Source organism: Leptopilina heterotoma, unplaced genomic scaffold (assembly GCF_015476425.1).
Source record: "Leptopilina heterotoma isolate Lh14 unplaced genomic scaffold, ASM1547642v1 Lhet_351, whole genome shotgun sequence".
In the NCBI taxonomy this organism is placed as follows: Eukaryota; Metazoa; Arthropoda; class Insecta; order Hymenoptera; family Figitidae; genus Leptopilina; species Leptopilina heterotoma.
Window position 1 is genome coordinate 391,790 of NW_025111033.1, and position 25,115 is coordinate 416,904.

Below are 25,115 nucleotides of genomic sequence, written 5' to 3' on the forward strand. Positions count from 1 at the left end.
CTTACTATGGATAAAATTGTAATTCCTTCAGTGAATAATTGTGTTAACTTGTTTGAAAGTTTATAGTTTAAAGTGATTAAATATTTAACTACTTATAAATATACCTCCTCATTTTGCTATACGTACATTAAATAAAATATTATCTATTGTAGAATTAACCTTATATATCTATTTTACATATTTTCTATTTCTCAATAACAATATTGTTCAAAAAAATTACAAGTTTCTTTAAGGAAAAAAAAATTACGTAAGTCCTGTTTGTTAATCACAATTTTTGCAGAAAATTGTCAATTTTAAAAAAAAAATGTGAAAAAAGTGCAATTTTAAAACAAAATTCCAAGATTGTTTTGAGCAATAAAGTAAAAAAAAAGTTTATAAATTCAATTTGAAAGTCAGAATTTTTATTTTGAAACAAAATTAAGAATTTTAACAGATTTTTGTAGCAACATTTCTATTCTGTAAATAAAATTTTTTTAACAAAAAAATTTCAAGTTCTAAAAATTTGTAAATAAAATTTTTTTTAACAAAATTTCAAGTTCTAAAAATTTGTAAAACAGTTTTTTTTATGCTGAACGTCGACGCTAACTTTAAAAACATAATAAAATTAAGAATTTTTAAACAATTTTTATAAAATAAAGGGAAAAAATTCAATTTATCAATCCTATTTTTTTACAAGATTTTTAGTTTCTTTGGTAAAAAATTTCCATAATTTCTATTTTTAAGTCCCAATTTTTAACGACATTGTAATTTTTCATAAAAATCCAGTTTTTTCGACATTAATAAACAAAATTTACATAATTTCTATTTCTTCATCACAATATTTTTAAAAAATTAAAAACTTTGCATAAATTGCAATTTAACTGTTTTCAGAAAATAAATGAATTTTTAGCAAGAATTTTTTAACAATATTTCAAAAACTAATAAATTTTTTTTTAATAATTTTAATTAAAAATTTGGAAAATAATTGCTTTCTTGAAAATTTTAACAATAAAAAAATTATATTTTAAAAAAGTTATTAGATATTTTTTTATTTTTTTGTAAATATGTTCTTGAATCATCGAAAATATGTAATTAAAAAAAATTAAAAATACTTCAATTTTACCGAAGTATAATACAAAAAAAATTCTAGGAATTATTTTTTTACAATAATTTCTTAATATACTGTTTTTTAAAACTGTTTTATGTTTTGAAAATAGTTGAAAAAAGATTAAAAAGTTGAATTATCCGAGGCCTGTAATCACGATTTTCTAACAAAAACTTTTTGATTTTTGAGAACCAAACGTCAAAAATTGGCATAATTTTGTAAAAAATGTTGTTTTTTTAAGGGAAAAGAAAACATCGTGTATATTTAAAAAAATTCTCTTTTTCAAAAGTGCTATGTTCCTGGAAAATTACTCATATACGCTAATTAGAATCATTAGTGTATTTATTTATCGCAGTTCCAGATTTAGATACTGAGCATTTTTCTATGCTTTTTGATTTCTGTTAAAGAAATACTTTAAAAGAAATTAAATTTTGTTTTATTTTATAAAAGAAAATTAGAAATTTCCGTGAAAATTTTTTTTTTTATAGAAAATAATTGAATGTTCGCGTAGAATTTAATCAAAATTTTTGTGAAAATAAATGATTTTAATATTTTATTTTTGAATTCTTGTGGGAAATTTTATTAAAATAGTCGAATATTGAAAATAGTTGAATTAAAGAAAATTTTTTGAAAATAATTGAAATTTGTCGAAGAATTTTATTTGCTATTCATTTATAAAAATAATTGAAATGTTGACAATTTTTTTTAGATTTTTTGAAAATAATTGAATTTCTGCAAATAATTTTATTAATTTTGAAAATAATTGAATTCTTTTGATGAATATTGCTATTTATGAAAATAATTGAATTTTGCAATGAATTTTATTAAAATCCTGAAAAGAATTGAATTTCGACGAAGAATTTTGCTATTTTTAAAAAAATTGAAATGTTGACGAGAATTTTTTTTCAAATTTTTGAAAAATATTGAATTTCTGGAAAGAATTTTGATATTTATTAAGATTCTTTGGAAGAATCCAACTGAATTCTTTCAAAGAATTGCGTTAAAATTTTTAAAATTGAAACTAATTTCAACAGAATTGAAATTAAAATTTTTCAAAATGTGTAGTTACAATTAAATATCAAGAATATGAATTAAATTTTAATATAACTTTACTAAATATCTTTTAATTTATTTTAAAGTTCAGTACTTTTTATATCAATGAAATTTCGCTTTGTAGTATTTTTCCCCCAAATTTTAAAATATTTATATAAAATTTAATATTTATTTTCTCTCCGTGTAGTTATTAACAGTATAAAAATTAAAATTCAATTCATATTTTATTTTTATAAAAAAAATTAAAATCTAATTCATATTTTATTTTTATAAAAAAAAAATTTGATTTACAAAATTTTAAATTCTATTAGATTTAAAATTGTTAATTTCGTATAAAAAAGTAATTATAAGAAGTTATTTTTTTATTAATTTTTTCTTTTGAAAAAAAAATAAGAAATTAAACTAAAAGGCAATTACAAACCTTTAATATTTTGATCTCTTTTCCAAGAAGATTTTGCGACTTTGCAAGACTTTTCTTGGTGATGCTTTTGATAGCAACAACGAAATTAGGTTTCTGAAATGAAACAAGAAGAAAAGAATAAGGAAAATTGTTGAAAGTGATGAAGAGATGACATTGGAGAGAAGAATTGGTACTCACCTTGCTGTGCCTGCCTTTGTAGACAACGGCGAAGGCTCCATGACCTATTAGGTCCTTGGGATTATATTCGTAATCGCCGACAATCTCCATGATTGCGTATTAACGAAATCCTAAAGTTTGGTTCTGTTAAACTCAAACACGAACTAAAATCATTGCAGCAGCCATACAAGCGAGATGGGAAATTGCTATTGTAAGCTGAGAATAGGATCGATATAAAGAAGAAGTGATTCACTTGTCAAACTGCATAGAGAACAAAGTTTTGATCTTCGTTTTAATGTGTGTCCCTTTTATTGCGCACTCCTGCACAAAACTCAATTTCTTGGTCTACATTTTGCCACTTCACATAAATCTACATAATTATTTAATGTCACCAATTCTAATTGTGAAAGTGAAATAGTTCGTCTACTTGCTGCAGAGCAAACACACACACAACAATGAAAAACGTCAAACTCAAGAAAAAATAGAAGAACAGTACAAAAGCAGGGTTGCGCAGTTACACGTAAACACACGTAGATCGAGTTTGTGACGACGTATTTATGCGCATGTGTTACTACGAGTGTGACAGAGATGCAGCCTACAGTCTGTCGTGTTCGGACACGTGCGTTTTGCGTTGAGCAAGGAGTGTACACACCGGTCATCAAGCAAAAAGAAATGCGACTAAAATGGATCTAATATCTAAAATCTGTTTCAACAGGAAGTCTTTTCACCCTAAAGGTGCTTCTATACCTCCGGTGGATTGGTCAAGCAATCGGCTTGATGAATTTTCACGGTCGGAAAATGTACTTTCATGGCGGGTATTTTTGAAAAAGTAAATGTTGAAAAGGTTTTTACTTGAAAATTTATTTAAAAATATGATTTTATCATAGAAATTATTTTGAAAGTAATGTTAAAAAACATGTTTTATTTTAAAAGTTATCAAATTTTAATTCAAAATGTTTTAATTTTCCAAAGAAGTGTAAAAAGCCTAATGTTTTTGAAATGCTAGTACAGACGGTACAGACTGTTTGTTATGAATGTACATAACCTAGCGTTGTGTTATCGTGCTTGTGATATTATTATATTCTAAATTTAATGATTTAATTATATTAAATAATCAAAATAATAATGAACAGATAACACAACGCTAGGTTATGTACATTCATAACAAACAGTCTGTACCGTCTGTACTAGCATTTCAAAAACATTAGGCTTTTTACACATCTTTGGAAAATTAAAACATTTTGAATTAAAATTTGATAACTTTTAAAATAAAACATGTTTTTTAACATTACTTTCAAAATAATTTCTATGATAAAATCATATTTTTAAATAAATTTTCAAGTAAAAACCTTTTCAACATTTACTTTTTCAAAAATACCCGCCATGAAAGTACATTTTCCGACCGTGAAAATTCATCAAGCCGATTGCTTGACCAATCCACCGGAGGTATAGAAGCACCTTTAACCTATTAACACATAAGGCCAACATTATGGAGAGTCTACAACTCCACAAAAAGCACTTGCACACACTTCACTTTTAAGAAGATTAGAAGTTTTGAAACCAGGGGGCAAATCTTAGGTAGCGGGGATACGTAAAGCGTAAAATCCGTAAAATAAGGTCAATGCACAACTGCTTTGCGAACCTTAAGGCTGCGGTTACACCTCTGCAGGCAGCCTGTCTGCCTGCAGGTTGTCATGGTAACGTACAATAGTAAGAGAGTCAGTGACTTCAAACTTCTCCCTTACTCTCGTTGCTCCTGCCTGCGCAGGCAGGCAGCCTGCAGAGGTGTAACCGCAGCCTTAGGCCGCAGTCCCATGGCAGCGTTTTGCGTTGCGTTGTAATGAGAGAGAATGCAGCAAACGTATATTTGCGTCTTTTTCTCTCCCATTACGACGCAACGCAAAACGCTGTCATGGGACTCCACCCTTAGAGTGCAGTCCCATGGCACCGTTTTGCGTTGCGTTTTGTAACTAGGCAATGAGTGTGAGAGAGATGGAGATATATATTGGCTATATTTGCACTCATGGCCTAGTTACAAAACGCAACGCAAAACACTACCATGGGACTGTCATAGGGCCGTTCCAGAATGGACTCAAATGGTCTCGACGCAAACGCAGACGCGACGCGTCCCAATGCTAAAGGTGCTTCTATACCTCTGGTGGATTGGTCAAGCAATCGGCTCGATGAATTTTCACGGTCGGAAAATGTACTTTCATGGCGGGTATTTTTGAAAAAGTAAATGTTGAAAAGGTTTTTACTTGAAAATTTATTTAAAAAAATGATTTTATCATAGAAATTTTTTTGAAATTTATGTTAAAAAACATGTTTTATTTTAAAAGTTATCAAATTTTAATTCAAAATGTTTTAATTTTCCAAAGAAGTGTAAAAAGCCTAATGTTTTTGAAATGCTAGTACAGACGGTACAGACTGTTTGTTATGAATGTACATAACCTAGCGTTGTGTTGTCTGTTCATTATTATTTTGATTATTTAATATAATTAAATCATTAAATTTAGAATATAATAATATCACAAGCACGATAACACAACGCTAGGTTATGTACATTCATAACAAACAGTCTGTACCGTCTGTACTAGCATTTCAAAAACATTAGGCTTTTTAAGGCGCTCTCTCACCTCTACTGCCTGCCTGCCTGCACAGGCAGGCGCAATGAGAGTAAGGGAGAAAAAACATTTAATTTGAATTTTCTGACTCTCTTACTCTTATGTGTTACCATGACGACCTGCAGGCAGGCAGGCAGGCAGTAGAGCTGTGCGAGCGCCTTTACACTTCTTTGGAAAATTAAAACATTTTGAATTAAAATTTGATAACTTTTAAAATAAAACATGTTTTTTAACATTACTTTCAAAATAATTTCTATGATAAAATCATATTTTTAAATAAATTTTCAAGTAAAAACCTTTTCAACATTTACTTATTCAAAAATACCCGCCATGAAAGTACATTTTCCGACCGTGAAAATTCATCAAGCCGATTGCTTGACCAATCCACCGGAGGTATAGAAGCACCTTTAAGTCCAACGCACAATAGGTTCGCGAAAGTCGTTCGCGAACGAGACGCATGAGACAGACAAGGACACAAATATATCTCTGTCATTTTATTATTTTTTTTTTTATTTATTTTATTATTATTATATTATATATATTATTATTATTATTATTATTATTATTATTATTATTATTATTATTATTATTATTATTATTATTATTATTATTATTAATTATTATTATTATTATTATTATTATTATTATTTTATTATTATTATTATTATTATTATTATTATTATTATTATTTATTATTATTATTATTATTATTATTATTATTATTTTATTATTTTATTTATTTTTTTTTTTATTTTATTTTTTTTTTTTTTTTATTTTATTTTTTTTTTTTTTTTTATTATTTTTTTTTTTTTTTTTTTTTTTTTTTATTTTTTATTGCCTTTAGAATTGTTTCGTTGTGGACTCAACCTTAATCTTGGATCTAATGTAGAGATACCTTAAGCCCGTCTGGCTACCCAACCTAACATTATGCTATATACAATAGTGATGGGATATCGATATTAAATATCGGAACATATCGATATCTATGTCACGATAATCGATATTTTAATATCGATATTAACGTTTTGATATATCGTTACCGTTATCGATAAAATTTTTAATATCGATAATTCTAGCGCGCAACCGCGTAACGACCACACGATGTGTCACACGTTTTGAGTTTTTTTTTAATTAAGAAATTAAGTAACTATTAAGAAGTACTAAATATAAGTACCTAATTATAAAACTCTTATATTATAAAATATTTATAACGTAAACAAAACTTTTAAACCATTTTTTACATTGATTTTTAGGCCAACGCAGAATAAAATCTTTAATAATCGTAAGCGTAACGGTTAGAATAAGTTAAAGAAGGAAAGGTATATTGTTTATCCTTCTCTAACCCATTCTATGCTTTCGGTTACGATTACGGTTCCGGTTAAAGATCTATTCTGCGTTGGCCTTTATGTGGTAAAAATAATGTAAATTTTGAGGTTATGATTGTTATCCCTGTTCTTTGAATATATGCAAGTTCGAAAGTTTTATTGAAAGCTGTCATTTTTAAAGCATTAAAGGTCATCATTTTGTTTACATAAAAATATAAAGTTTGTTTTTATTTATTTCGGTTATTACAAATAAACAGTCTTTATATACTTAAATTAAATTTTCTATGTTCATTAATTAATAATTAAACGTTTTCTTTATATATTATATCTATAAAATATACATTAATATAAAAACCTTATTTTCCTATTCTAAAATTTTTTTATTTTTTTCTTTAAAAAGAAAGTGACTTAATTTATTTACGTTCTTTATATTTATTGAAAAATAATATTAAATAAATAATTATTAATAATATCAAATACACATTCAAAAATTTCTTAGAGTTCTGCGCATGCGCGATATCGTTTTTACGATATATCGATATTTATTTTCGATAACGATATATTTTTAAATATCGATATTACAGATGCAATATCGATAAGCGTAATATCGATATCAAATTTTTTCGATATCCCATCACTAATATACAATGCTATGTACGCTATACACAATGTTTAAATAATTCTGAAATATTTTTTAGCTTTATGTGTAATAATTAATAGTGAAAAAAATGTCTCGAAGAAAAAGTGAAAATTTAAAACGTTATTCTACAGTAGGTAGATTGAGCATAAATACTACAGGGAGCCTTGACGACGATTCGAATGTATTCAATGCAAGTAAGTTTCAAAACTTATATATTGAGAGTAACATAACAAATACTATAAAACCCCTTTTCCAACTTTCATATTAAAACAGTAGGTACTTTAATACTTGAACGTATAAATCCGGTAAAAAGAGGATGATTGAATAGAAAATTAAAATCTTTACAAATATCGCTGAAATCTGAATCATTTTAATGCCAAACCAATGTCACTTTTCAAATTTTGTGTAAACATTTTAATCTATTTTTATAAACCTCTTCTTACCGGGAATTTTAGTTCTATTAAATTCATCTAAATTTCTGTGCCATGGAAATATTTTTGGCAAATTTGATTCCTTTATTTTCAGTCTTAAGTAAAACTGTTTCACTCTACACATGGTAAATTATTGTTTATATTATGTATATTAAAATAACGCACGCTTGGATGCGTTAAAGTTTTTTTGTTTAAAGTTTATTCAAAATACTTAATAAATGAGTTTAGATTTTTTTTAAAATTAAAATGCTTCAGAAAAAAAATGGTTAAAAGTCCACAAGATTATGATCAACGAAAACATGTTTTAAATAAGTATATTATTCAAAGAGAACGCAAAAATATTGTCACAAAAATGTATAAAAAAAGAAGATTTTTATTTTTGCTTTAACAATAATTGTTGTATTTTTCTTTAAACCAATATTCGAAAACTTAAAAAAAAATTTCGTTGATCAACGTTGTGGACTTGAACTTTGTAAATGTGACCTATTTTTGACATGTTTTCAAAAAAAAATTTTCACAATTTTGCAAAGTTTGTAACTTTTTTCTGGATGCTTTAAAAAATTGTGGGTTTTGCACATATTTTAATATTCATATAACTTACCTTCTATTACAATATTACAATTATTACAATAATTACAATAAACTCAGATATTCATCTATAGATTCACAAATATTAAAACTAGATTTTTTAAAAATATGCCAGCAACCACTCTCAGATTTTCAGTAGATTGACCCTTTATTTAAACTAAAAAATATAAAATCAGTCATTATAGAAACTGACCCTTTGAATTTATACAATATTTTTTCCTTAATTAAATTAAATTAAAATAAATTGCTTTCTGTACATTCCATTATTATTATCATGTGTAAATATTGTAATAATATACTTCCCTTACCCTTATTAAATCTTATTACAGAAAAGGTGTAAAAAATTAACTAAAAAATTAATTTTTTTATATGGTTTTTTAACATATTTATTACAAGCAGCAGAAAAAATATTGCTGTTTCTTATAACTAATTCAAGTCTTCTAAAATATATGCGTGAAAGATTTTGAAAGAAAAAAGAGGTTAACTCGTTAACACCTTTTTCAGATTTTGACGATTTTGTCACAAATGGGGGTTAGAAACGAATTGAATACTTCTTACATATTTGTAATTTAAAGAAGATCGAACAATTATTTTCTTAAATGTTAGATGATCCTGTTTTCTACAATCGAATGGGACAGTTCAAGCGCTCCTTAGATGCCACTCATACAGAATCAAGTCATTTTGACTCGGAGTCACTAGTATCAGCGGGAACACCTCCCAAAAATTGGCACAAGAACTTGGATAAATTTAATAAAACATTAATGCATTCTCCTGCAAAGCGTAATCCTCATCATTTAAATACAGGTAAGACATTTTTAACTTTGTACTATATTATTGTATTCTCCAAATTTATTTGAAATTCTTTCTATTCAATTATTTTAAATATTTAAAAAGCAAAGTTTATCACTTTATCTTGAGAAGTCTGTAAAAGTCAAAAATTTTGTATATTAGTCCGTAAAGACACCCCACACTTTAAGCTTGTTTTAAAAGGTTTCTATTTGACGTAAAGTCAATTATGGGTAGTGAATTTTATTGGTTTTTTTAGTAAGGAAAACAATGATATAATTCATATTTTGATAAATTAAAAGAGTTTTGATAGCAAAACTGTCAAAAAAAAAAAAAAAATTGCAAAATTGCAAAATTGCAAAATGACTTTTTCTACAAAAAACGTTCTAGTTTCTTAAAAATTTGACTAATTTAAAAAATATTTTTGATTTTTAAAGTTCAATAGATACAATTTTAAGAAAAAAAAATTAGTTTTTGTATTACTTAAAAAACATAATTATTTGAACTACTAAAGTGAAAGAAATTAAAGACAATTGGCGAATAGTGAAAATCATAAAAATGAACTATAAAATGGACTTTAACAATTAATATAAATTTACTAAAAATAGTGTTATAAATTCAAAAGTTTACAAACTTAATATATCTGAATACAGTAGAGACTCCATTATCCGGACTAATGGATGCAGGCACTTGTCCGGATAATCAAAAATCCGGATAATCGAGTAAAGTACGAATTAAACAAATTTTTTATTCATAATTTTATGTATTTATTTGCATATGTATTAAAATAAGACTGAAATAAACTAAAACTTTTAAAGTCAACATTAATAAATATTTAGTTAGAAATATTTCAAAATATTTACATAAACATTTTCTTAAAATAATTAAAACACTTTAAAACGCAACATTTCGTGTAAATAAATTTAAAATAGAAGTTAATTAACGGCTTGAGACCTTGTAAACTTTATATTAAAAAAAAAATTTGTAATTTTAAATTTGTCCGGATAATCGAATATCCGGATAATAGGGGTCCGGATAATGGAGTCTCTACTGTATATTAACAATAAAATTTATAACTTATGAAGTGATTCTGTAAATTAATATTAAATCAAAGTTTTAATTAACAATTTTAAATGCATCTAAAATATGTTAAGACATTATTAACAATATAGAATTTATATTTTTAATTTTACTGTCATTTACCACATTTTTTTGTTTTAGAATTTAATCTCTGACTGTAGAGAGAGCACAGAAATTTTTAATACCTAAATCTTAACTCAAATTTTATAAGTAGTTACAAATACAAAATGTCTAGATTTTTCATAAAAGTAGAATTTTTGTATAAAAATGTTCCTTTTTTATAAAATACAACTTTTTCATGCATAACCTATTAATTTATACTTTATCAGATGATTTTAACTGATTTAAAATTATTTTTTAAAAAAATTTAAATTTACTTATTTTGATAATTTTTGTAACGCTAGGGAGTAACTGGGGTGTTCAGACACCCCACTCGTATTTTAACAGGAGATAGAGCTCTTCCTAAAGCAAAACTTTTGGCGGCACTACAGCTGTCAACAGCCTAAAACTTTCAAGTATTGTACTTGATGTTTTTTTTTAATAAAATAAAATTTCTCATTTTAGGACAAGTTGCAGAGCAAACTGGAAGAGAAATGTTTGCGTCGAACAAGTCCCCATCCGAAGAGGAGTCCCTGAACAAAACCAAAAATTCAGAATTGACTGACTTGGACAAATCTACTACTCTTAATTATTCAGAAGAACTCCTCAAGAAACGCAAACCACGAACTTTACAAAAACTTGGGAACATTGAAAGTAAATCGACAGATGTTTTTAAGAAATTCTTTGATGATGACAGCTCAAGCGATGCGCCTAAAGGGAAACAAGCTTCCTTGGAAATTTCAAACAGAAGGAGATTAAATGAAAGAAGCAAGTCGAAAAATTCAGAAACGACAGACTCGGACAAAAGCGTTGAATTCGATTATTCAGAAAAGCTCCTTAAGAAACGCAAACCAAGAACTTTACAGAAATTTGGAAACGTTGTAAGTAAATCAACAGAAAGTGTTTTTAAGAAATTTTTTGATGATGATGATGATAGTTTAAACGATAAGCCTAGAGAGAAACAAGATTCCATGGAAATTTCAAGCAGAAGAAGAAATACCTCCAACGAAAGTGCAAACGCGTCTCAAACTAAAGCAATTATATCAGTGAGTCGGAAGAGAAAGTTAGAAGGTCTTGAAACAAGTCACAATTCATCACTCACCAAGAAAAGGAGCTCAGCGGGATCTGAAAAAAGTGTTAATCTGTCACATAGTCCAACTATGTCGTTAAAGTATATAGAAAAAAGTGAAACGTTTACACAACCTCAGAAAGAGAAGTTAAGGGAGCTTTTAAATGAAAGTATCAGTAAAGCAAGACTTGGTAAAAATGAATCAACAGCAAGTCGGAAAGTATTGATCTCTCCTCCTATTGAAGGCGATAAATCAACCACCGAAATTGTTCAAGATTCAAATTTACAGTCGAAAAGTATCTCCAGACATTCACAAAAAAGCACTCATGTTCAAAATAAAAGTGCAGGAAAAAGGAGTTTTGTCATTAATGAACAAAGTGCTGTTGACAATTCAGAATCAGAAATTGACGTGGAATCGAGAAATGAACAAACTTTAAAGGGTGATGCGTTACAAAAAATTGCTCAACTTGATAATCTTCATGTGTTGAATGCTTCTCAAAGCGAGGAGTTGGTGAACAATAGACACAGTATTTCCGACAGCAATATTAAATTAAAATCTCCGAGGAGAAGTTCTCGTTTGAACAAAAGTGTTGAGTTCGAAAGGCAGTTTATATCCAGCCACTTGAGTAATAATTTCATTGAGGAGCCTCAATTTGAATCGACGAGGAAATTAGACTCGAATCAATCCAGGCCAAGTCCAAGGAAACGAGAAGCTATTAGGAAATCAAGATCGAGTGGCATCCAAGTTGTTGATGAAGGTTCAGAGATTAAGCCAAGTGCAGCAGTGCAAAGTGAAAAAACAGTGTCTCTTAATAACTCCAAGACTCTAAATCGAGATGTTAGCGATGAGAAAGAGGCATCTAATTACAATATCCAAGTTACTACTTCTAATTCTAGTCCTAAAAGTAGTACGTCGAGAAAGAGCGATGCAGTGAATAATTGGCCAAAATCAAACTCGAAGACTATTGGAGATGACCATTCCGAAAAGTCTCTTACAATTAGCTTATCTGAGGAAGGAAGCTCTCGTGCAAGTGTATCATCTAGAGAGGGATCTGTTGAGGAATTCCCTCACAACAGCAGTCAACGATTGTCGTCAAGCTTCAAGAGGAGCCCTCAAAAGAGTTGTTCGCCGGCAAGTGCCAATAAAAGTATCCAAGACACAGAGCATCGATCCCAAAAACCAAAAATTATCAGTTCTCAAATTGTAAATCCCAACGATATTGACTTGAACAAACTGAGAGGAAATTACAAAGAATCGCAGACTGAGGAGAGTGTTGAGGGCAACCTTGAGGGCAACCTCGAGAGATCCGGCAGAAATTTCAAGACTTTTTCGAAACGTCCTCGCGTATCAACAATTGAGGAAGAGTTCAGCCTGATGCATGGAGTTGAAGACGATCAAGTTCCATCCACTTCCGACGGTCGAACCGGCAATTCTCGAAATCGTACCACCCTTGTAAGCAATAATGTAAGCAATACGCTCAAGTCCACAACGCAGCACAATTCTTCCCTGAAGAGTCTGCGAAAAACATTAGAAAGCGAAGAAGACAGCGAATATAGCGATAATCCTTTGATAACCTATTATCAAGATGATGAAATTAATAAGGAAGAGAGTCCTACTTCTTCACCAGCCGCTGACAGAAGCAACAAGCAAAACAAGGAGAATGTTCCAGAACCAAATAAAGTTGAGGAAAATAAAAATATCAAAGACTTTGTTGAATCAAGAACTAGAGAAAGTTTAGCTACTTCAACAAAATCAGTTGCGAAACTCAATACGGATAATAGTGAGTTAATGACTGTTTCAGAAGTGATGAACGATAAGAAGAAATGGGAAGAATTCTATAAAAGATTGTCAGAAAATAAAAGGCAGACACAAAAGAGATTGGATGCAGCAGCGGCAGCGGCAGCTAGGCTCAAAGTTGAGGCCCAGAAGAAGACTGTCAAGCCAATTAAAGAAAAGAAACTACCAAAACCTGTTCATCCTGCTTATCTGGTGAATGGAAAAGTTTACAAGCAACCAAAACTTCCTAGGCCGATGCCTTGGGCCACAGACAGACTGTACGACTACATCTCGAAAAAGATAGAACCAAAATATGACATCAGAACGAGAATAGAATCCGGCAATATTGTTAATCATTTGGCTGCAGTTGTTAAGAAAACCTTGAAAGCAAAGTTGTTCAAAAATTATGCGGAGGAGCTTGGAAACCTGAAGAAACACATGGCTGAAGCAGGACTCATTGTTACTGACAAGGATTTCATAGATTTTTGCACCGAGTACCTACCAATCAGCTTTAGAATGAAGGCGACGCCAATGTTGCTTCCCGGCAACAAAATGAACATGCCTTACGATTGGTCAAAACTTTACACTCCTATAGAATATTAATAACTTTACAACACTTTATATGGTAAATTAAAAGGCTAAATTATCAAAATTATTGCACAAATGTATAAGCAAATTGTTGAAAGGCATTTATTACACTTACACTTTTATATTACATTCACAAATTTCTTTCGTTAAATTATCATTAGAATTCATGCAAAAAATTAAACTACATTTATCATAATATATTTCGCGCTTCAGTAAGTGTTAATATTTATTTTTCTAATGATTTTATAAGAAGAGAAAATGTTTCTATTTTTATAGTTACCCAAAGTGTTCCAATTATCTATAATTAATTTTACATAAAAATTAATTATTTTCATAAGAAATAAAATAATTAACAAACAGTAAAATGTTTTTAATGGAATATTTCATATTCTGTTTGTATTACGAGTTATTTGTATTTAATATACATATCTCAAGTCAAACGTGGATTTATATATGTTAAATAAATTATTTAAATAAAAATTTGTTTTTGCTTTAGTGAAAAATCAACTGTCTCGTTACTAAAACACATAAGAAAGTTTCCTTCTAATACTAACCGTCTATTAACCGGGAATAAGCCAGGAATTTTATGCCAAACAGGACATTTTTTCACCGAATTAAAAAAAGTTTCATTATTTTAATTTGTTTTTAAAAAATCGCTTTTTATTTCAATTTTTATAGATATTTATACTGTTTGATCTCAGTTTGAATTAGTTAAAAATAATTAATTGGATAGTAAAAAATCAGTCACTGATTCAACTTTTTAACAAATCGAATTTTCAAAGTATTTTAATTTAATAATTGATAATAATCACTATTACAAATACGTAGTTGAAGAAACTGATGAATTTGCTGCGTGTAAAAAGAAAGAAAATCTTTAAAAACACGAAGGTTCTCCAAGTCTGAAAACTATATTGGAACTCAATGTACAATTGGTAAATGTGACGCGTCGCGAAAAAAGGAGCTTAAACCTGCCTGCCTGCCTGCCTGCCTGCCTGCCTGTGCAAACAGCGCAGCTGCAATTGGTATAAAAAAAATTGTGAGAGAAAAACATTTAACGGTGTTGGAACAAAATAAATTTTTACAAATGTCTTTCAGAACTCATGCTTCACTTGAAATGGATTATTATATATCACAATTCAAACAATTTTCGCAATATTTAAAAAAAACATCTGGAATTTTTTTTTTTTTTACAACAGCCGATTTGGCAGTAAATAAAAATATATACTGTAACAGATTTGTAAAGTCTTTGTCTAGCAGTAAAATACTTGATGTATTTTAGAATCCACTCAATGAATTATTCCTATTATTAATAATTAATTTAATATCACGGTTAAACAGACCATCTTCTTTGGACCAACATTTTGATATCTCTGTAAACTAGCCTCGACAGCAACTGAAAAATATAATATAAATATATACATAATTTTAATTTGAACGTGAAATAACGTGATGACTGAACAACTTTAGAACTTACACACAGCGCCAAGACGTCGGCAGCCATAAGCATGTAGAAAACATTGTGCCATCCGTAATAGCTGGAGACAAGGCCAGCCAGTAGTGGCCCAATTGCGGCGCCTACGCTGCCCGTTCCGTCAATAATGGAGGTGACGGTTGCGAGAGCCTTCGCGTTGTTGCCCAAACTGGAATGTGTGCCTAGCTCAGCGGACACTGCGGTCGTTATAAGGGCGTAGGGTCCGTTCACTAAAAATCCTGCCGTGAGTAATAACAATACATTCACGCCGAAACTGACTGTGCCCAAATAGTCGTAAATAAAGAGCTGAAAAGTTGGAATACAAAACGTTTATTATGTAGTTGCTTCATCATTTTTTGCCTAAGAAATTTCAAACGATAGAGAATCTTTTTTGTAATTTAATTCAACGCTCTGAAATATATTCTCCATAAAATTACAACCTGTTTAATTACCTAGTGTTTCAAGACACTTTATCGAATAAACATTTAATAAGAAAGTTCTCTCACTAGTCCTGAGCTTGAAGGATTTGAAACATTTCTTCTATGGAAGCGTTCACAAATGATGACCATGATGACATGCACTTTTTTTATATTTCAGGCAATTTTGCGGTCTTTTGCATGAGAAAAATACATTGTATCGCACGTTTAGTAGAAACACTCAAAAAACGTGACATCATTTGTGAACGTTTCCCATCGTACAATGGCATAACCATAACCACAAAGTAGTATAAGAAACTTGCCTAATAATCGCTTTCTCTCCACAGTATTTTAAGAGGCTTCGCTCTTAAACTACTGATGGCTTTTTTATACTACTTCTCGGACTACTTACTGTAGGCACTGCAAGAGCAAGCATCACAGCACAGGTTAGAGCACTCATGCCAGAATAGTCCGACAGCATACCAGCTGCAATGGCCCCAAAAACTCCTCCAATGTCAAATACAGTTGAAATGTTGGCACTTTCTTTTGCATTGTACGTTGCTGTAAAATAATTTATAAGTCATCAACTAAAACATATTCACATAATATAACCTAGTTCATTTGTCGGGTCGAATTGTCGTTTAACCCTCCATCCGTCGCATGATGAGGACTTTCCTCACCCAGTTTCTTTTTTTATTTATAACTGCTAAAATACAAAAAATTATAATTCCATATTTTCAGTACCTTTCACAGCACACTTCTTCTTCTTCTTCTTTATATAATTATATTTTTATTTTTTTGTTATTGAAAATGGAAGTTAATTTTACTGCCAATAGGTTTCATAGAAATTCTAATGAACATTCCTAAAATATTTGGCATTTTATAACAATTTTGGACTAATTTATGATGGTGAGCAGTTTGCTCTTCTGCGACGACGGATATAGAGGGTTAAGTTTAAACCTAAAGCTTACTCTTGTACCCTTGTACTAAAGGTTTAGAGACAATTAAAATAAATCGCGTCTTTTCTAGCTTACTTTTGCTACTTAAAGTAGGAATTCTCCTAGGATTGCCAGTGACTATCCCTTTTCTAACTTATTTACTTATGCGTTTTAAAAGTACTCCACAATGCAATGTTCTTCCATTATCTATATCTATTAGAGCTGTTCATTATACATATATAAACATATCCGTGAATTTAAGCAATAAACAGAGAAAAATGGAAAAACGAGTTGGGGTACGATTACACGGCTTTTGGAAAAACCTTTCTCGCCTTTCTCTTTTCTACGACAGATTGGCATAAGTTTGTCTCACTCTAAATTTTCTTACTTTTTGTAGATTGAGACACATTTATGCGAAGCTAATGTTACATACATTAGCGTCATTTTTTCTGCTGGTCGTTCCCCTTGAAGTGGTTTTTGTTATTAAATTGTATGTATATACCCAAGCCAAACAAGAAAAAATCTTTCATTTATCTACAATATTAAAAAGTCAAGGCAAAATGAAGTTTTCAAATTTTTATAATTTTAAATCCTATTGCAAATAATTAATGGAAATTTAATTTTTTATACATTTAACAATCAAAATTCTTTTTTAATTTAACAAAAACATGACATTTGACTTTAATGAAGCATGCGCTAAGAGATTATTTATTATTTATTTTTGAGAAATAAGAAAAACACAGAACGCAATTTTCGATTTTAAATCGACTGTAAAACTTGTGTCCTTCATTAATAATTATTCAACAGATTTAATAATCATTTTATCATGACTTCGGTGTAAATTAATGTTTAAAAAATTAATATTTGAAGTAATTGAAATACTAACATGAAGCAGCAATGTAGAGTGGTATATAAGGAAAAGGAATATTCGAGAACTCCTGGAATATTGATTGCTCCTAGAAATCCTATGGGTATGTCATTTTTTGCATGTCTATTGATACATAGCATAGGACTCGTTTCCGTCCGTAGATTTTCCACTTCCTTTAAAAATAATTACTCGTTAGAATAATAATATTAAAATTCACCATAATAAAAATAGGTACTAAATTAAAAACAGCATAGAAATATATTTTATTTTGAATGTAAATAACTTATGAGTAACGTACTCTGAAGAAAGCTACCCAAGCAGCATTTAACATGTCTACAGTTTGCAGAGAAAGTGCTTACAATTATTTAATAAAACAATATTTCATTTCAAAAGAATAATGAAAAATCTATTATGAGTAACTTGTAATTTTTTGCTGCTCAGATACCTATCTCCAGAGCATACTATAAATATCCATATCTGAATGCAGCGTTACCACAGTAAATTGGTAAAATATTTTGCTGTCTGAAAAATTAACAACGCTCCTAACGCGAAAGAACATTAGCCACTGTGGGTGTCTGAAAAATAAATTATTACATAACCCCTGCCTACATATGGCATTTTGACCTTCGACGACTAAAGAAACTTTGGAGGTGGATCTACGTGATCTACACGGAGAAAACTGGAGGGTCAAAATATTGATGTTCAACCCAACTATTGTGATAGTTCAGTAGTCCTGATTTTATTTTTTGGTAGTCAAGAGAACTCTCCTTGTATATCTGTTTTGTTCAAGAAGACTAGAGACTATAAAGTGCCAACACATGCTTAACTGTATACACTGTATCTGTGTTCTTGAGTTAGTGTTTGTTTTTCGTCAGCTGTTGCAAATGACAGATAAAATATGTATATAGTTACGCATGTGTCGTCCTGTCTCTACACTCAGAGATCTTTTGGACTGTAGCGGAGCAACGTGTGTGACAGCAGCTCCACTATGGTTGTGGTGCGCTGCAATTTTGGACGCGTGACTGTCCAAAATGTGGGTGTTGTTCAAAGTGTCCAAAGTAGTGTTGTTGAACAACTTTTAGACAGTCACGCGCTCAAAATTGCACTGAATTGAACCGCAGCAACCCAAAAGTCTTGTATGACTTGTGTGACTATATTTAAATTTTAAAGTGTTGTTTACCCTGAAATATAGTTAATCGACACTCTAGGTAGTTTCTTCAAACCTCTATTCTTCTCCGTGTACTAGGTGTCCATGCCTATTATATGTACACTACAAAGCCCACGTAATTTAACTAGCGCTAAAAGTGCGGTGGTAATGCATAGTATTTAGTGATACAATAAGGGTTATAATAGTTATAATAGTGCAAAAAAAACCAAAAGTTTAATCGAGTACGTTCGAGTTGAACCGAACTTAATCAGTTTGAGCTGAAGTCGATCTATATAAAAAGCTCGTCGCATATGTTTTAATTAGTAAATTGAAAACTCATTTACTAATTACTTTATTGATTCAGTATACCGCATAAATTTGAAATTTTCTACTTATTAATAGTTTTTTGAGCAATTGAAAAGCTCGAATTCAATCGAGTACTCGATTTCACTCGATACATCTTTTTATCTAGCTATATACGAGCTTTTTGCTCAATTCAAGTTGAAATGCAAAAATTATTTTTATTTAAACGCCAACAAGTGTTCGACATTATTGCTGTTAAATTATAAAAAAATTGATCAACATGCACTTACATGAAAATCGCTGTGTTGGTGCCAGCCACGCCGATAAGCCACATTCTAGGTATAGAAAATGATGTTTTCTACGTTAGTGTGAAGCATGCTGTATGCACAGAGTAGCATAAGGAGACCGAACAGTGAAACACTTTTAAGCTCTTCGCAGAGCACTGCCATGATGAACAATAAGAAGACGGAAAAAATTTGGTGTATCAGACGTTCCTACCAATTGCTAACTTTTATAAGGAATTTGTATAGATTAATGTTTGTCAGTCAGCAGAAAGTGTAAAACCGAGCAGAAGCAGAATCTCATGAGTGCAAGAGAAATAGTCAGATATTCCTGACTTTTTCACTCTCATGAAATCCTACTTTCGGTTTTACGCTTACTGCTTACATGGGATCGCGTCCTGAGATTAGAAAAATTTGACAAAATTATGAAGGCAAGTTCCCGCAACAAATAAAAATTTGTTAAAAGTCATTTAAGAAGAAGAAATGTGTATGTCATTCGGTTTTCTTACACTACTCCATGGCTATGTGCATAGAGCAACCCACATACATAATATGCTCAATATATAGAAGGTGCACTGATAAAAGCTGTTATGTGTCTGTTATGTATCATAATACCAAATTAAATATAATCACAAGAATTTTTTAATTACTACAAATAATGCGGTTGCATGAAATATTTAAATTATTCATTAAAGAGTAACTGGCAATTTCCAAGTGAAAAGAAGAATATTTACGGCTCTATTTCAAAATTGATTTCTAACTTTGGGAAATTTCTGTTATTGCTGACAATTGAACCGCCGGATCGTAGAAGGGCATATAGCCAATATAATTCAAATGGGGTATATGCCCTTCTACGATCCGTCGGTTCAATTAGTCCCACTTTCAGAAAACACAACAAAAAGTAAGCTTTTTCAAAACTAAAATTGCCAGCAACCCCTACAAAAATTAGTAACAATGTGTATTAAAAATACCTCAGTCTACTTTACGTTCAACTTGAAAATTTGACAAGTCGTACTTTAGCTATCTAATATAAAACTATTTTAAAATTAAAAACCCATACAGCGCATTGTATTTCAACAAGATTCACAGAATTTTTCAGTAAAAGATTTACGACATTTAAGGTATTAGTCGCGCTGCTGGCTCTGGCCAAAAGTTTACCGGGCCGCTTACAAGAGTGGGGCAGTGAGAGTGAGAGAGACAGTTTAACTCCCCACTCTATTCGTTCGTATGAAATTTCATATAATTTAACTATTTTTTTACCTTTCTGTCAATATATTTATAGTTTGGTGCGGTCAAAAAAGGTCATGTTTTTTTTATGCATTTGTTTCATCTAATTGAATACTTTGGCAGTTTTATTTCAAAATCTGACGATTAGTTATCATACATATAAATAATTATTTAACAAATTTAATACATGCATTGAGTACTCTCTCCATGCAAAACGTTTGAACTTTGAATTCATTTTTTGAAGCTTTGAAACGGTCAAAATTAATGAAATTGGTCTCATTCTGTAGATAAATACTTGAGGAATAAGTATGCAAAATTTGAAAAAAATCTGACGAAAACCATTTTACGCGACTTATACCTTAAACACGTCAGAATTTTTGTCACTGAAAATAAAAAATGGACCAATCTTTGTTATTCTATTAACAGACGCGCTTCACAGTGGAGAAAAAAGTCCACCTTTTGGACAAAAATCTACTGACAACTCAAATCTTAACCGATTTTAATATTTTTTTTTTTTAAATACTCAAGAAGGTTTGGTCTATGAAGCACAACTGCGGTAAATTGAATAAATAAATATTAAATTTAATAGGACATTGCATTGTTATCATAAGATTTTTGTTCAAAGAGGTGCACTTTTTTCCCACAGTGAGCTTGCGCATAAAGAAATATGAAACAATGGACGCAATAGCGATATTTTCAGCTGTTGAGTATTATGCTTGTAATAATAACCAACAATAATAATCCATGTGCAAATCATTAATACGGTCAAGAGGGAAAAGAACACAATCAATCTAGCACTGAAAAGTTCGATGAGCTTCTTGAAAGTTTTTATTAAAAGTGAAAATTTATAAGTGCACTAATCAATTTTCTATGGTAAAGCTCTTTCTATCCTGCAACTTTTCTGAAGCTTAGAAACTACCCAAGTATACTAAAGAAATACACGAATTTTCTTTTTAAAACAAATTTAAAAATTCAGGTTTCGTTGCGATTTCAGCACATACCTCATCAATATTTCGTGTTTCTTCATCTCCACCACTACTTTCATCTGAACTTCCAGGTGTTTCAATTTTTCTATATCCCAGTGGTCCAGGTGTTGAGTAGCCAACATTTTCTGGATGAGGCACTAAAAATAAGAAAATGAGAAAGCCACAAATTCCCATTATGGCTCCAGGAACTATGAAGCTTAAGCCCCAATCACTTTGGACATAGTAAGCTGCAATCAAAGTGCCTAAAATATTCCCTAAAGAGGTGTGTGAATTCCAAATTCCAAATATATCAATCCACGATTTCCTCTTCCAAACCAGTTTCCAACAACTGTAACAACGCCTGGCCAGCCAGTTGTTTGGCATATTCCACCAAATGTCTGAAACACATGTTTCAGATTTAAGTCTCTTAATTTCAAAAGTTTTGGCAATTTTCAACATTTCCAAAGTAATTCCGTCACTTTGCTTTACATGATATTTTTGAGAAAACAAATTTTGCGATTTTACGGTTACAACCATGTGACCGGGAATAACAAAAGTTTGGTAATATTAGAAATTAAAGACTTATTCTTCAGGCTGTTTAAATTTAAAATAGGTATTCATCACGTGAAACCTACCTGGACCAGAATCAAATAAGAAAGACTATGTATATTATGTATATGATCTTGCTATTCCAAATAAGTAAGATGCAATTCCGGATGTAAGCATTCCCAGAGCCAAAAAATAACGTAGATTTACCCTTTCAGCAATAAAGCCACTGAAAATTTAAAAAATTTAATTTTTAATCTTGTCTCTGAAATTTCAGAGTCAACTGTTGATAAAATAATTCATTTACTTAATTAAATCGAATTACAATAATAAAAATGAATTTAATTACCTAAGGAACATCGCACCAGCATATGCAAATAAAAATGCTGAATCGAGTGTTCCAAGTAATGCCGATGAATCGTGAGTATCTGGTATCTGCAAAATACGGAAATCACTGTGTACATACTATGTTGTGAAAAATTAATTTAAAAAACTTATTTTTGCAACCATTTAGAAGAAAACTGTATTGGGTATATTTTTTTATAATGTAAAAAATTGCATTACTAAAAACACACTTTTTTGAACACGTGTCATCAATTTTGCAAGTTGGATGTTGTTGTTGTTGTTGTGTTTATTATAACATTTTTTGTTTTGAAGCGGGAAAGCCTTGCCAAAACAATTGACGAGCAGTTGCTATGTCTGCAATAGAGCAGCTTACGGTAAATAGATAAGTATTTCAAGGAATCCATGAGTAATGATTCTGTCAATTAGAATTTAAGATTCTTGTTTTTAATAAACTACCAAGAGAATAGTATACGAATCCAGGGTTGCCACGCTTCTGCTCTTTTCAAATTTCCTGACTTTCCCAGGTTTTCCAGGTTTTTAAAACTACATTTATATTTTACCCGTTTTACCAAATTAAATAACTACCTAATTTCCAGACAAAATTTTGACTTTCCCCTGATTCTAAAGAACTTTATTTTTAAATAAATGTTTAATCACTATTATTTTTTCATAGAAATTAATAGTTTCAAAAGTTTTAAACTTTTGGAAATCTTTATTCAATAACATATAAGAATATTATTATAAAACATGAATTTTAAAATGTGCAAATAAATTTCACCATGAAAAAAAATTCTTCAAAAAAAAATTTGTCAGGGAAATTGACAAATTGAAACTTGTGACCACCCCGAGTTAGTAATAAAGGAGCGCGAATTTCAATCACACGGGTTTACAAGAAAAATTAAAAAAATTCTATGATCCGATGAGAAATTCCATGAGATTTCCATGAATCAAAGTGAAATCCCATGACAATTCCATGATTTCCATGACTTGTAGAAACCCTTTCATCCCTCATCAGAAAACTGTTTATATTCTCTTGTTTTCTTAAAAATTAAAACAAATGTTAATAGAAATAGCTTTTAACAATAACTTGTTATCTCGATCAATTAATTAAGACATTATAAACGAGAAACAAGACTTTATAATTTTTGATTAAGTGACATTTTTGTATTATTACTTTTTTCATAAACAAAATGTAAAAGTATATGATTAAAGAATGTTGTGTGTGTGACTTTTAATGACGATATAACTTTGTTATTAAAATTTAATCTTGAAACAATTACTCATAGATAATGATAAGAAAGGTTAAATGTGACATTTTCAGAATTAAAAAATTATTTTATATAAAACTAAAAATTCTTAGCTGGAAAATACAGATTGTAGTTTGAAAATGGACTAGATTGTAATTTAAAAAGAATATATTTTTATAAACATTTAAACAATAACAGGCAGATAAGTTGAAACTCGCCCCCAAAACTTTTGCAACTTTATTGAAAAGAAAAATATATATTATTAAAAGTAACTCACCAAAAGGGGCCCAATCACACCAAGTGTCTCGATTGCTAGAATTTACAGGGAAATTAGGTGGTGGAGATAAGTTACTGCAATTGACAGTCAGTACATTTTTAACGACAGAGATTGGCTTTCTGTTCAAGTGGTAGCACATGTAGGATAGAAAGGTGAGCACCAAAACAGCGCCTTGGTTCCACAACAAACGTGTTGACTGATGACAAGGGCAACATCTGCTCGTAATCTTCGAGACAATGTGTGCACCAAACGGAACATCTTTTGTTCTGGACATATTATGCGAAACAAATTACTTATCCTGTTTGTTATTGTAAACACAAGCTGTTGTGTATATTTATGCAATTATGACAGCTGCAAATAATCAAATTGATTAAATATTATAACTTCCGCCATAAAACAGGGTGGCCACTTTTTTTCTAAAAAAAAATTCACGGTAATTTCCCGGTCCATTCCCGGTCATAAATAATAACTCTGAAAATAAATTATTCCATGAAAGATTGAAAGAATTTCCTGATTTTTAGACAAAACTTTGACTTTTTCTCAAACCCTAAAAATATTTTAGTTTACTCTAAAAATAATTTTGAACTTAAATAGATTTTTTGAAATAAATATTTAATTATTATCCTTTTTTTTCTATATAGTAGGTATTCAAATTTCAAAAAAAAATTCAAATTTCAAATCCTTAAAATTTGAATAATTTTTAAGAATTGCTACTGTAACTATTATTAAAAATTATTTTCAAAATTTCAATTCAATTATATTCTAGAAATAACTAAAATATTTCTAAAATCCACTTGTTTACAAGACAATTTCATGAAATTTTGAATAATTTGAAAATTTTCCAATTAAATATTACATATTTAAAAACATAACTAATTTGAAAAAATGTGAATAAAAATATTTTTAAAAACTAACTTATTCAGAGTTTTTAGTTAAAATCTTTTAAAATTCAACTTTTCTAAAACTTCAATTTGAAACTTTTTAAAATTCAATCTATAATAATATTAGTAATATTAATTTAACATTCTAAAATATAGAAAAATTTGCTTATGAATAATTGTAAAAATACTAATTGATATTAATGAAAAATACGGTTTTTTAAAATTTATTTTCTAAGAAAAGAAATTTTATTTATTATTATTGCAAAAAAATTTTTTAAATTGATCTATTTTTCACTATTTTATAGGATGTGAAATTTTTTCTCTTTGAAATTTTTTTGACATATTTAATTAAAATTATATTTTGTTTAATTATTGTTAGAAATAGAAAGAATTTAAAATTAAATTTAATATTTTCTTTTTCTAAGTCTGTCACGTTGGACAACAAAATTCATAATTTTCTTATAAATTCTAGAAATTGAATA

At 29.5% G+C, this 25,115-nt stretch overlaps 2 protein-coding genes and 1 pseudogene across 3 annotated transcripts in view; 1 reads left to right on the forward strand and 2 right to left on the reverse strand.

Annotated features, from left to right (window-relative positions):
- Positions 1-3,203, reverse strand: part of LOC122505267 (serine/threonine-protein kinase unc-51) — a 23,244-nt gene extending 20,041 nt beyond the window's left edge. The window contains exons 1-2 of one of the 2 annotated variants that reach the window (XM_043616771.1): positions 2,736-3,203; positions 2,559-2,651 (exon numbers count right to left, since the gene is read on the reverse strand). In XM_043616771.1, the coding sequence (XP_043472706.1) occupies positions 2,559-2,651; positions 2,736-2,825 (183 nt within the window). In that variant the 5' untranslated portion in view covers positions 2,826-3,203. The remainder of the gene's footprint in view (positions 1-2,558; positions 2,652-2,735) is intronic. The other variant, XM_043616772.1, reaches the window with a different exon arrangement.
- Positions 3,204-7,284: 4,081 nt separating this feature from the next.
- On the forward strand, positions 7,285-14,224 carry LOC122505274. The gene is made up of 3 exons (XM_043616782.1): positions 7,285-7,497; positions 8,929-9,126; positions 10,753-14,224. The coding sequence occupies exons 1-3, from the start codon at positions 7,392-7,394 to the stop codon at positions 13,734-13,736; spliced, it is 3,288 nt and encodes a 1,095-aa protein (XP_043472717.1). The 5' UTR covers positions 7,285-7,391; the 3' UTR covers positions 13,737-14,224.
- A 200-nt stretch (positions 14,225-14,424) lies between these two features.
- Positions 14,425-24,168, reverse strand: LOC122505275 (annotated as a pseudogene).
- Positions 24,169-25,115: the final 947 nt, after the last annotated feature.

Bases quoted from the DNA above. Each gene is read 5' to 3' on its own strand.
- LOC122505274 (XM_043616782.1), top strand. From the start codon at position 7,392: ATGTCTCGAAGAAAAAGTGAAAATTTAAAACGTTATTCTACAGTAGGT. The intron at 7,498-8,928 runs GTAAGTTTCAAA...CTTAAATGTTAG, and splicing joins TTCGAATGTATTCAATGCAA to ATGATCCTGTTTTCTACAAT. The intron at 9,127-10,752 runs GTAAGACATTTT...TTCTCATTTTAG, and splicing joins TCCTCATCATTTAAATACAG to GACAAGTTGCAGAGCAAACT.